Here is a 12,500-nt window from a genome sequence, read left to right as displayed (position 1 = left end):
AGTAAACAAAAGACCTATCCATTACGAGGAATCGGTGCCACGCACAACCTGCAGCACGTTTGTGGTACAAAACAGGGTTCAAATGGAAATTGTAACGAGAGGGCCCTTGGCACAGATTAGGATGTAAATGTAGAAAAAGTCAGGGGGTCGACATCCAAAGAGGTCTCTATATACAGTCTGATACTATACTGATTACAGCCCTGACTCCCACCTCTAAACCAATAGCCTGTACTTCAACAGCCTTCCAGAATGTCATAGAATCTCCTGCCAAAAGAAAATATTGCAGTTTGCTTGTTGGCATGTCAACGGCAAATGGTTAAACATTTTTATTTTTTTAATACATGTCGGCTGTCACCTCGCAACTGCTGCGCACGGGATTTTCAAAAGCGCCTGTCAACTCCACCAAAGTGACCTTGAGTAGCTCAATACAAGGACCTAAGCTAGACACGCATCTCAGTGCCAAGCTAAGCCAAGGAACTAGGAGCCGTTGTTTCACACAGGGGTTAACGCTCACTAGTGTTGGCTGTCCCCTCACCATTTAAACAGCTGTACACACACCAAGTTGTAGGCGGAGGACTGTGTTATATATACACACACACACACACACACACACACACCAAGTTGTAGGCGGAGGACTGTGTTATATATACACACACACACCACGGAGGACATACACACACACACACACCAAGTTGTAGGCGGAGGACTGTGTTATATATACACACACACACACACACACACACACACCAAGTTGTAGGCGGAGGACTGTGTTATATACGTGTGTACACAGGGAATGTGTGTTACACACACACACACACACCAAGTTGTAGGCGGAGGACTGTGTTATATACGTGTGTACGCAGGAATGTGTGTATATACACACACACACACACACCAAGTTGTAGGCGGAGGAATGTGTTATATATACACACACACACCAAGTTGTAGGCGGAGGAATGTGTTATATACGTGTGTATGCAGGGAATGTGTGTTATATACACACACACACACACACACACACACACACACACACGTGTGTGTTAGTGATGTGCGGGTTGACCCATTACCCGCAGTACCGACAGGGTGGGTTAACTGTGTGGATAAAGGGCGGGTGAGTTGAATAAAGAGGAAACAGTAACTTTGAAAATCCATCATTCTCGTGCAATTTATATCTGTAGGCCACATCGACTTTATCTGGCATTATTGTGTAAGCTTTAGGGCCCGACTGTACGCGCCAAATAGCCTACACAGCCAATTGCCAAATGCTTTTGGTAACAGGCAGGATAAGGTCTATAACCTCTCACATAGCCTTAATATTAACTCATGCAGAATTAAGCATTTCTTGCAGTAAAATGATACACAAAATATATGCCAAACTTTGACTTCGGAAGAGGAGAAATATGATTTATTTCAGCATCTTGAGAGAATAAAAGCGCAGTTAGCACCTCACACTCCCTATCTTTATCAGCATCATAAAAGCTGAGTAATTCAAACACAGAAAATGAACTGAAATCTTATCAGAAACATGTTGGGTCCTTTTCACAACTTTCCATTTCCTACAACCGGTCAAACCGAGGTCATATGGACATTTTGCACAGAAAATATTTCATTTTTTTTTGTTATTGTATTCCCCCCAGTCCCTAAACGCCTTCACTGCGCAAAAGAAGCAGAGATGACATGACTTTACTGATGTCAACTAGATTAAAGCATTCATTCTATTGATTAATGACATTCTGGTGAGCAGGCTACTGTCAGATGACGGAAGGCCATTTTTTTGGTCTTATTTATATCAGGTCCCTGTTTAGAATTTCCGACATTTTAATAAGTTATTTGTTAGTTAACTTGTCTATAATTCAGTACATGCATGCAGCTTCACATCTGTCATGTGGCCCAGAAAACTAAATAAATCTGTGTTCATTTTCTCTATTAGCGGGTCGGGTAAGGGCCTCAGATTTTCACAGTCTGGGTTATGAGCAATTGCGGGTAAAAAATAAAAAATTGGCCCGCGCACCACAAGTGTATGTGCAGGGAATGTGTTATATACGTGCATGTGCAGCTGTTGGCAGGGCTCTGAAGGAGAGGCAACTGGGAGAGAATCTTAACTTTCTTTCCCTTCCCTTCTTTACTTTAGCTGCCCGTTTAGACAGAGGAGAGGCCATTTTTCTGTGTGGTCAAGGTACATCTCTCTCTGCGTGCGAGATATGGAGATATGTGTGTTCTTACACCACCTGTGAGTAAATGAGGATTCTCACAATGAGCACCTTAATATGTGCTTTTATCTACACACTGAGTATTTCTCCCCAAAGAGTCTTGAGGAAAACAATGGCTCTGAAATATTGACAGTAAAAAGTATCCTCGTCTTTGTTGAAAAGTATTTCCTTCGCCATGTCTGGTTGTCATTCAGTCACCAATCAGCAGGGTCACCTTGACTAATGATAGACAGGTTGGATTCCTATAGTGTCACTTACTATGCAACCAAAATAGAATCCCGAGCTGTAAACTACTTCCTGGATAAATCTCCTAATGAATCAATGGAACTAAAAATGACTCAAACAACAACGCGAGAGGTTAAATTAACAAAATCACTGCAGACTGCAAGCTTTTGTCCCCAACAGAAGCCACAATGAGCTGCGATGTTTACCCTCCCCGCCGACTGAAACCGCAGTCGACATTTGCATAACCCGAATGGCACGCAAATGTACCTCACACAACTAGCTTCCCGCTGTGGTTAATAGGTCTACTTTCTAAACATCATCCTGCCATGTCATGGGAATGCTTCTCACTGCACTTAGATGAGGGTCTCACAATCTCAGGAATCCACATTTACAGGGTGCGCTTTGATGGGGGTGGGCTCATGCCGCCAAGCTCAAGTCCAAAAGACTAAGCAGACGGCTTTAGCCAAGAGCCTTCTCTGCACTGGGTGTTATTTTCCTAACACACCCACTAAACATTTGGCAGAGGGGTGAAGTTTGGACGGCTGCTGTAGTAACCCCGGTAAACGGTCGAGCTGTGTGGCTGGAGAGAGCAGAAGGCAGTATGTGAATTGTGAAACCTCATGCGCAGCCAGGGAAGAGGGGCCCAGGATCTGGCCCAGACATGGCGTCTTAAAAACACCCCCACACTCTGAGTAACAAGCCCGGGAGGGTGCAGCCACATCGGGCTGCCAGCTGAGTGTGCACCATGGCCAGCCTTACAAAGCTGCCTGGGTAAACAGATTCAGTGTGAGAGAGAGAGGCTTACTGTGGATTCCGGTCAATTATTTTGTTTGTCTGAGGGGGGAGACAGGTAGGCAGGATAGAAGAAAGAGAGAAAAAGGCCCCTAGTTTCCTGTGTCTCCCCAGAAGGAAAAACAGCTTTGACTCAAACAGCAGGTGATGGAAGGAAAGGGTTGAGTAGAGCTTGTTGCAGGGTAATCATTTCAGGAATGTTTAACTGGAGAAGTAGAGGTTGAGAGTTTATCTAAACTGGCCTGTATGGGAGACTGGAGCAAAGAAATCTTGTTCTACAAGATGTGACAGTACTCCCTTTTGTTTTATCTGGTTAGAAAAAATGTGTGCACATTTGACTTGACACATTTGGTTCTATATTTGGCATGAAACTCAGTTTTACTGATGCAATATTTTTCCTGTCCTTTTTGCATTAAATTAGAATACACGAAATATACAGCTAAAAGTTTTTAATTCCAGGGAAGTGATTGGATGTCAGCTGCCCACAGAGATAAGGACAGTGAGGGGAAAGTGGCGCTCTCTAGCGTTACCTACTCAATTACATAAAACACACTCCTGTCATGAATTGTACATTGTGTATAATAGAAAAGGACCGAAATAGGAGCATAGACTTATATTAACTATACATCTTAAGTGGCATACTAGAACAATAGCATGCGACAACAACGCTGAGAATATGGGCCCGACAAAAAGACGACATAGAAAAACAGGACTATGTCAAATGAAGACAAAGCTACACAATTCCTGCCTAATCATCGGGGATATTTCTTCCGCACCCAATATATGTTTTAGAGCGTCATTTAACTGCAAAACGCTGGAGCTGGTTATCTTAGCAAGGCAAACAACTCCACTGCACATCGTTTCAAACCCCGAAAGGCAACAGCCGGGGCACATTCCGATGTTGTGCAATTCCACCAGATTCTGATAAGCAAATACTGTACGTTATGGAAACGAGCTGCTTAGGACTGAATACAGACAGACATATTGCTGTACTTGTTATGAAGCTTCATGTTTGACTACAACATGGTTATAGTACTTAGCTACCAATCCTACTCCGTTGAATTAGATGGAACCTGCATCCTGGCAACAATACATCCTCTATAGAACAAACTATCACATTCACTTACATAATACGAGGTAGGCTAAAGCCAAGACTACAGCTGAAATGGAAAGGTCTGGCTATCAAACACTTTCTTCCTGGAACTGGGACGCATACTAACTTAACTAGTTTATCGGTCCTGGCTAAGTTAGCTAGTTAGCAGGCAAAAAAAAACACACAAAAAAATAACTTTTCACTTCGTCCTCAAATCAGAGAACAACAGGACATGTTAACTACAAATACATCCTTGAGGTTTTGTGGTAGGGAATAAAATATCCTTGTTGGATGGTGCAAGAGTTTCATTTCCTCGCAGTTCTCACTTTGTAAAGTTAAAAGAAGAAGTTGTGTTGCCCAGTGCGATAATGTAGCTCGTTAGCTATGTTAGCTAGGTAGCTACCATGCATGCGCTCCCCTATGCAGCATGCCCACCGAGCCCTAGGGACAGCGCCGTAGTCACTCCTTCCCTCCCAACTACCCCATTTCTCCACGGACTTTTACCTTCATCGAGAAGCCGGTCAAGGTGTGTAAAGATACCGCACAGATTTGGCAAACTGGTCATCAGCTTCTTTTCGTTTAACAATTGCATCAAATAGTCGGGACTCGGCCTCGGTCTCTCCTTCACCTCGATCTCTCCAACCATCATCTTTGCGTCTAGAGTGCGAGCGAGCCTCCAACAGAATCCTGTTTTATGAAAAGAAAACAAATGCTAAAGAAAAACTTGAAAGATCAAATCCTTTGTTCCTCCCACGTTTCGATTGCTGTAGTTAGACGACCCTCTGAACCAAAATCGTATTTAATTTGTTGTTAGATCTGAGAGAGGGGGGAAAATAAGCACTATCTCCTCCCAAAGACTGTATCGCCGTGTACTCTCCTCTACTCCGCGCTCAGGGACGTTCCGATCCACCACTGTTAACTGCAGCGAGTATTCGCCAAAAGCTTGCGTCCCCTCTTCGCCTATTGGTCAAAAGCGCCTTCAAGGGACTGGTGATATCACCAATAAGCACAAGGTACTGCACCATGAGGGCGGTGAAGTGCCAGTAGGTGATCTACAGCGATTAGGACCAATTGTGGACAGTACAGAGAAAGCGAATTTACAGATTTCATACACAGGTTGTATGGGGCTCTAAAAATTATATTTCAGTTGTTGCGGAGAAATCAAAAGCATAGGAGACTTTGGAAACATTGCAAATTAAACATTATTAAATTTAAATTTACGTTTTGGTCATTTAGCAGAGGCTATTATCCAGAGCAACTTAAAGACTTAACTTAGTAGGAGGTAAAGGAACATGGGGAAGTTCTCCCTGTCAACACTTATGTAATGATTCATTTTTCAATTTGATGGAGATAATTATATTCAATGTTATGGTGTACCCCCGCCCCTCTCCTCGTATCTTCAAGAGTGATATGATAGAAACTAATGGTTGACTTTTACAGACATATTTTATCAGTCCCTATCCCAGTCTGCTGTCCCCACATGCTTCAAGATGGCCACCATTATTCCTGTTCCCAAGAAAGCTAAGGTAACTGAATTAAATGACTATAGCCCCATAGCACTCACTTCCGTCATCATGAAGTGCTTTGAGAGACTAGTCAAGGACCATATCACCTCCACACTACCTGATACTCTAGACCCACTCCAATTTGCATACCGCTCCAATAGATCCACAGGCAATGCCATCGCCATCACACTGCACACTGCCCTATCCCATCTGGACAAGAGGAATACCTATGTAAGAATGCTGTTCATTGACTACAGGACTTCCTGACAGGCCAACCCCAGGTGGGCCAACCCCAGTGCTGATCCTCAATACTGGGGACCCACAAGGGTAGGTTCTCAGCCTCCTCCTATACTCCCTGTTCACCCACGACTATGTGGCCGTGCACGCCTTCAACTCAATCATCAAGTTTGCAGATGACACAACAGTGGTAGGCTTGATTACCAACAACAAAGAGACAGCCTACAGGGAGGAGGTTAGGGACCTCGGAGTGTGGTGTCAGAAAAATATCAATGTCACTCAATGTGACATGTAACTCACTCAATGTCACTCAATGTCTCTCACTCTCACTCAATGTCAGAAAAACAAAAGAGATGATAGTGGACTTCAGGAAACAGCAAAGGGAGCCCCCCCCCATCGAAGGGACAGAAGTGGAGAAGGTGGAAAGTTTTAAGTTCCTCAGCGTACATATCACTGACAATCTGAAATGGTCCACGCACACAGACAGTATGGTGAAGAAGGCGCAACAGCACCTCTTCAACCTCAGGAGGCTGAAAAAATGTGTCTTGTCATCGAAAACCCTCACTAACTTTTACAGGTGCACAATCGAGAGCATCCTGCCGGGCTGTATCACCGCCTGGTACGGCAACTGCACCGCCCACAACCACAAGGCTCTCCAGAGGGTGGTGCGGTCTGCACAATGCATCACCGGAGGCAAACTACCTGCCCTCCAGTACACCTACAACACCCAATGTCACAGGAAGGCAAAAAAGATCATCAAGGACAACAACCACCTGAGCCACTACCTGTTCACCCCGCTTCCATCCAGATGGCGAGGTCAGTACAGGTGCATCAAAGCTGGGACAGAGAGATTGAAAAACAGCTTCTATCTCAAGGTCATCAGATTGTTAAACAGCCATCACTAGCACAGAGAGGCGGCTGCCTACCTACTGCATTACTCATCTCACATGTATATAATGTATCCTTCACTATCTATTCTTTACTGTCTATTACATCTTAACTGCTCTGTCACTGCTCATCCATATATTTTATACTTATATATTGTCCTCTCATTCCTTTACTAGATTGTGTGTATTAGGTTTTGTTGTGGAATTTTCTAGATATTAGGTTTTGTTGTGGAATTTGTTAGATATTAGGTTTTGTTGTGGAATTTTTAGATATTACCTGTTAGATACTGCTGCACTGTCAGATCTAGAAGCGTAAGCATTTTGCTACACTCACAATAACATCTGCTAAGCATGTGTACGTGACCAATAACATTTGATTTGATTTGATTTTGAGTTATTAGTCATGTAACCGAAATAGACACGCACCATGATGTTTAAATCTCAAACAGCATGTTACAATAACTCTCAGTGTCCTCTTTGGATTCATTTATCAACGTGATAATATTCAGTACAGGCCTAGGTTATTTTAACAAGCCTGCCCCATCTTTGGACAGACCTTTCCATATTCATTGAGGATTAACTCAATTCAGATGATCAATAGCCCACATATTGGAGCCGCCCACCTGGGTCGTTCCTTAATTGAAACGAAACCCTGTCATGTTCTAAATTTGGCAGCTGTTGTCGACTGGAGTGGTGCCCACCTAAATCTGAGAATTTGACCTTGGCCCCTATTCAATTGGTTCCCTAGTCTCTCTGCCTTTGTGGAAGTAGTCCCTCTGCTTCGGCGTATGAATACTAACCAGCTGCACTGTGACCTCTGGCTTAGCCGTCATGTGTCAGCCCCCAGTGATGCACTTCAGGACTCACTAGTGTGTCTCACACAGGCGATAGGCTACAACACACATTCTTTAAGATAACAACAAGGAACAACATATCTCATGGATCGTTCAAAGCAGGAGGGGAGATGTTGCTATGGTTACCCATAGAAATAGAATTACATTATATTATTCATATAATTATATTTCCATGTCATTGCCTTTACCAACCTGGGAAAAACACTATTAGGTTGTAATAGCTGTCCATCACACTAAATTACTACATTTGACCATCTCGAGCTGCGATATGTCGACCAAGACAACAGAGTAGAAGTATTATTAACACAGACCTACCAGGTCTCAAGACATTTCTCCACATTGTTTTGTTGTCGTCTGTCAGAGAGAAAAAAAGCCTTCAACATGTATTTTATGCCTGGGGGTAAGAAATGTGTGCCCCATCTCTTCCAATTACTAAAGCACTGGTGTGAATGTAACGCAACACTGGAAGTGAAAACACATCACAAATGTCTATATTTTTCTTTTTGAAGGATTGATAACTGAATCAGGTTTCTTTTACTTCAAGGAGAGATAACCCACTTGGCAGAGTAGAATGAAAAACCGAGGAAGAGGGAAAAATAAAATGTTATTTGATGTGGCTCAGAGATAACTAAATTGTTCATGGTTTTTGCTTTATATTTCATATTTTCACTTTTCACTTCTTTGAATATACATTAAGTGCTGCGAGTAGAAGTAACATAGTAAACGTAAATCCGGGACACTCCAATTAGTATGAGATATTACGTTTCGTATGGTTTCTATTCATTTGTGGCTGTCCATTTCGTATGATTTGTTACAAATTACAATTACAATTTTATTTTACGAATTGCGATTTGTACAATATGTTACAAATGTTCTAATGTATGATATGTTGCAAATTCCCATTTACTGTGGCTAACGTTAGCTAGGTGACTAGGGGGATAACACTTAGGTTAGCATGGTCGTTAATGTTAGCTAAGCTAGGGGTTAGGGTTAAGATTCAAGGTAGGGTTAAGGTTAGTTATTAGGTTAAAGGGTTAAGGGAAGGCTTAGCTAACATGCTAAGTAGTTGCAAAGTAGCTAAAAAGTAGTAAGTAGTTGCAAAGTTGTCCATGATTCGAACACACAACCTTTGGGCTAAGAGTAAGGTTAAGGGCTTAGGGTTAGGGTAGACTCCTTCACTCACTCACACGCACACGCACACACACACACACACACACACACACACACACACACACACACACACACACACACACACACACACACACACACACACACACACACACACACACACACACACACACACACACACACACACACACACACACGTGACCCAACTCAGAAACAGAGCCAGACGCAAGGTACAAATTACCATGGTTGCTGATGTTTAGCTAACATGCTAAGTAGTTGCAAAAGTGGTAAATGTAAATATGGAGCACCAAATAGAATAATATGTTATATTTGGTATGGTTACATAAGAAATAAGGTTATTTCATGAAAAAACAACGTTAATAATGTATGACACGAACGTCTAGCAACCCAAAGGTTGTGTGTTTGAATCTCATATGTGTTTGAATCTCATAATCTCACAACCATACCAAAAATGACATATTATTTTAATGTGGTGCTCCATATTTACATTTACTGTGTTACGTCAGTCTATGAGACCAGGCTGATGGAGAGAAGTCACAAATTTCTGGCATCGAAAAGATCTGGCATCTATTTCAAGCTTTGAAAATGGGTTTAGTTCTTATCTCCATCAGCGAGCATGGTAATTTGTACCTTGTTCCTGGCTCTGTTTCTGAGTTGGGTCATGTGGTTGTGGTGTGTGTGTGTGTGAGAGAGAGCGAGAGAGCGAGAGAGAGATTGAAAGAGTTTGTGTGTCTTTGCAGTGGGCTAGTAAAGAGCTGAGATATAGTGTTAAGCACCCCCCCCACACACCACTGCGCCCCCAACCCCTGTGTTTTTGTGATTTTTTAATAACACAGGCTCCACTTAACAATGAATCCAATTAAGAGTGCTCCAGATTATTTTGCGTTTAGCCGCTTTTGAAGAGGGCGTCTTAACGGCAGTGCTATGAGAGACCCCTGAGACCCTAACAGGAAACTAGAGACAAAGGCCAAATGTTCCTGGCCTCACGGGCCACAGGCTAATCAGGGAAATGATTCCCGCTAGGTTGAGATAGCATTGTTGTAACATTATCTATCACAGCAGTAATGATGATGGAGTCCAAATTCCCTTATAACACACACACACACACACACACACACACACACACACACACACACACACACACACACACACACACACACACACACACAGCACAAAAGGTTTGTGTTCTGTGTGTGGAGTTCTATAGCTATGCTACTGTGTAAACTACAGAGAAACATGCTGTCTGAATCTGGGTCAATTACAGACAAATGCAGAGAAGAGAGAGAGAGAGTCAAATGGAAAAGAGAGAGGTAAGCACATTGTTTGAGAGGCTGGCGGCAGGTGAAACAAGCATACTTTACATAACACATACCCTCCCGACCCCCACACCTCATTTTGCCCTCAGAACAGCCTCAATTCGTCGGGGAATGGACTGAATGCTTTCATCGAAAGCATTCCACAGGGATGCTGGCCAATGTTCACTCCAATGGTTCCAACAGTTGTGTAAAATTGTCTGGATGTCCTTTGGGTGGTGGACCATTCTATACAGGGGAAACTGGTAAGTGTGAAAAACCCAACAGCGTTTCAGTTCTTGGCATCTACTACCATACCCCATCCAAAGCCAAAGGCACATACATCTTTTGTCTTGCCCATTCACCCTATGAATGGCACACATACAATCCATGTCTCAATTGTTTCACGGATTTAAAATCCTTCTTTAACCTGTCTCCTCACCTTCATCTACACTGATTGAAGTTGATTTAACAGGTGACATCAATAAGGCATCATAGCTTTCACCTGGATTCACCTGGTCAGTCTAGGTCATGGAAAGAACAGGTGTTCTTAATGTTTTGTACACTCAGGTTATAATTAGTGTCAGGTGAAGGGGTTGAAATTCACAGCTATTCTCTATTCCTCTTGGTCTGGAGGAAGGGTCAGAGGAGTCTCAAAGTGGAACGGCTCAATCCTTCCATCCGTCTGGGTGGCGTTGGATTAGGACCCCTTCCCCCAGACAGCCCCGACACCAGGCAGCCCCGACCCCAGACAGCCCCGACACCAGGCAGCCCCGACACCAGACAGCCCCGACACCAGACAGCCCCGACACCAGGCAGCCCCGACACCAGGCAGCCCCCCCAGACAGCCCCGACACCAGGCAGCCCCGACACCAGGCAGCCCCGACACCAGGCAGCCCCGACACCAGGCAGCCCCGACACCAGACAGCCCCGACCCCAGGCAGCCCCGACCCCAGACAGCCCCGACACCAGGCAGCCCCGACACCAGGCAGCCCCGACACCAGGCAGCCCCGACACCAGGCAGCCCCGACCCCAGGCAGCCCCGACACCAGGCAGCCCCGACCCCAGACAGCCCCGACCCCAGGCAGCCCCGACACCAGGCAGCCCCGACACCAGACAGCCCCGACACCAGGCAGCCCCGACACAAGACAGCCCCGACACAAGACAGCCCCGACACCAGGCAGCCCCGACACCAGACAGCCCCGACACCAGGCAGCCGACACCAGACAGCCCCGACACCAGACAGCCCCGACACCAGACAGCCCCGACACCACACAGCCCCGACACCAGACAGCCCCGACCCCAGGCAGCCCCGACACCAGACAGCCCCGACACCAGACAGCCCCGACACCAGACAGCCCCGACACCACACAGCCCCGACACCAGGCAGCCCCGACCCCAGGCAGCCCCGACACCAGGCAGCCCCGACACCAATGCAGCGCTCTAATCAAACCCCCGGGCAGGCGCTGTCTGTCCGTCCATGCCAAAAGCCAGCACGGCTGGTTGCAGAGAGCAGAGGGGTAAAGCCAGGGACTCTTTGTTAGGTTTTCTAGGCAAGATGTACCTTTTTCTATTGTACCTTCTCAAGGCGAAAGGAAAGCAGGGCTGATCCTCACATGGCACCGGATAGGTGGATGATGGGTTTGGTGGAGAGATGGTAACCTTGGTTTGTCCTTTGAAGCTAGCCCATAATACAGTCATGGTTTTGCACATTGTTCTGTTAAACACGCACATGGACAATGCCAATCCAGAGTGCTTGGCAAGCCTAGGTAAACAGATGAGATGTATACACTCAAACCTCCATTGTGCTTGTGCACATATGTAAGGCCACAGATCCACAGATACCACAGATACCACAGATCCACAGATACCACAGATCCACAGATACCACAGATCCACAGATACCACAGATCCACAGATACCACAGATCCACAGATATCACAGATCCACAGATCCACAGATACCACAGATCCACATGTACCACAGATCCACAAATCCACAGATACCACAGATCCACAGATACCACAGATACACAGATATCACAGATCCACAGATACCACAGATACACAGGTACCACAGATACACAGATACCACAGATCCACAGATACCACATATACCAAAGAACCACAGATACTGAAGATACCACAGATCCACAGATACCACAGATACCAAAGATACCACAAATCCACAGATACCACAGATCCACAGATACCACATATACCACAGATCCACAGATACCACACATACCACAGATCC

The 12,500-nt window shown here is 44.9% G+C and overlaps 2 protein-coding genes across 7 annotated transcripts in view; one reads left to right on the top strand and one right to left on the bottom strand.

Moving 5' to 3' along the window:
• The window catches only part of LOC112262066 (protein quaking-A), a 147,300-nt gene extending 142,051 nt beyond the window's left edge, over positions 1 to 5,249 (bottom strand). For 4 of the 6 annotated variants that reach the window (XM_042330169.1, XM_042330171.1, XM_042330172.1 and 1 more), the window contains exon 1: positions 4,825 to 5,248. In XM_042330169.1, the coding sequence (XP_042186103.1) occupies positions 4,825 to 4,969 (145 nt within the window). In that variant the 5' untranslated portion in view covers positions 4,970 to 5,248. Of the gene's footprint in view, positions 1 to 4,824 lie in introns of all 6 variants that reach the window. The other 2 variants (XM_042330170.1, XM_042330173.1) reach the window with 1 other exon arrangement.
• A 94-nt stretch (positions 5,250 to 5,343) lies between these two features.
• On the top strand, positions 5,344 to 11,691 carry LOC121847766 (proline-rich protein 2-like). The gene is made up of 2 exons (XM_042330434.1): positions 5,344 to 5,363; positions 10,881 to 11,691. Exons 1-2 carry the CDS (start codon positions 5,344 to 5,346, stop codon positions 11,689 to 11,691), a joined length of 831 nt encoding a protein of 276 aa, XP_042186368.1.
• The last annotated feature ends 809 nt before the right edge of the window (positions 11,692 to 12,500 follow it).

This window comes from Oncorhynchus tshawytscha, linkage group LG11 (genome assembly GCF_018296145.1).
Source record: "Oncorhynchus tshawytscha isolate Ot180627B linkage group LG11, Otsh_v2.0, whole genome shotgun sequence".
NCBI classification, from domain to species: Eukaryota; Metazoa; Chordata; class Actinopteri; order Salmoniformes; family Salmonidae; genus Oncorhynchus; species Oncorhynchus tshawytscha.
Note: the sequence above shows the minus strand (reverse complement) of the source record. Positions and strands in the feature narration are given on the sequence as shown.

What these genes read in the sequence shown, in the direction of transcription:
- LOC121847766 (XM_042330434.1), top strand. Translation starts at nt 5,344, where the DNA reads ATGAGGGCGGTGAAGTGCCA. An exon ending in ATGAGGGCGGTGAAGTGCCA is followed by an intron (nt 5,364 to 10,880) that starts GTAGGTGATCTA and finishes CTTGGTCTGGAG; the next exon opens with GAAGGGTCAGAGGAGTCTCA.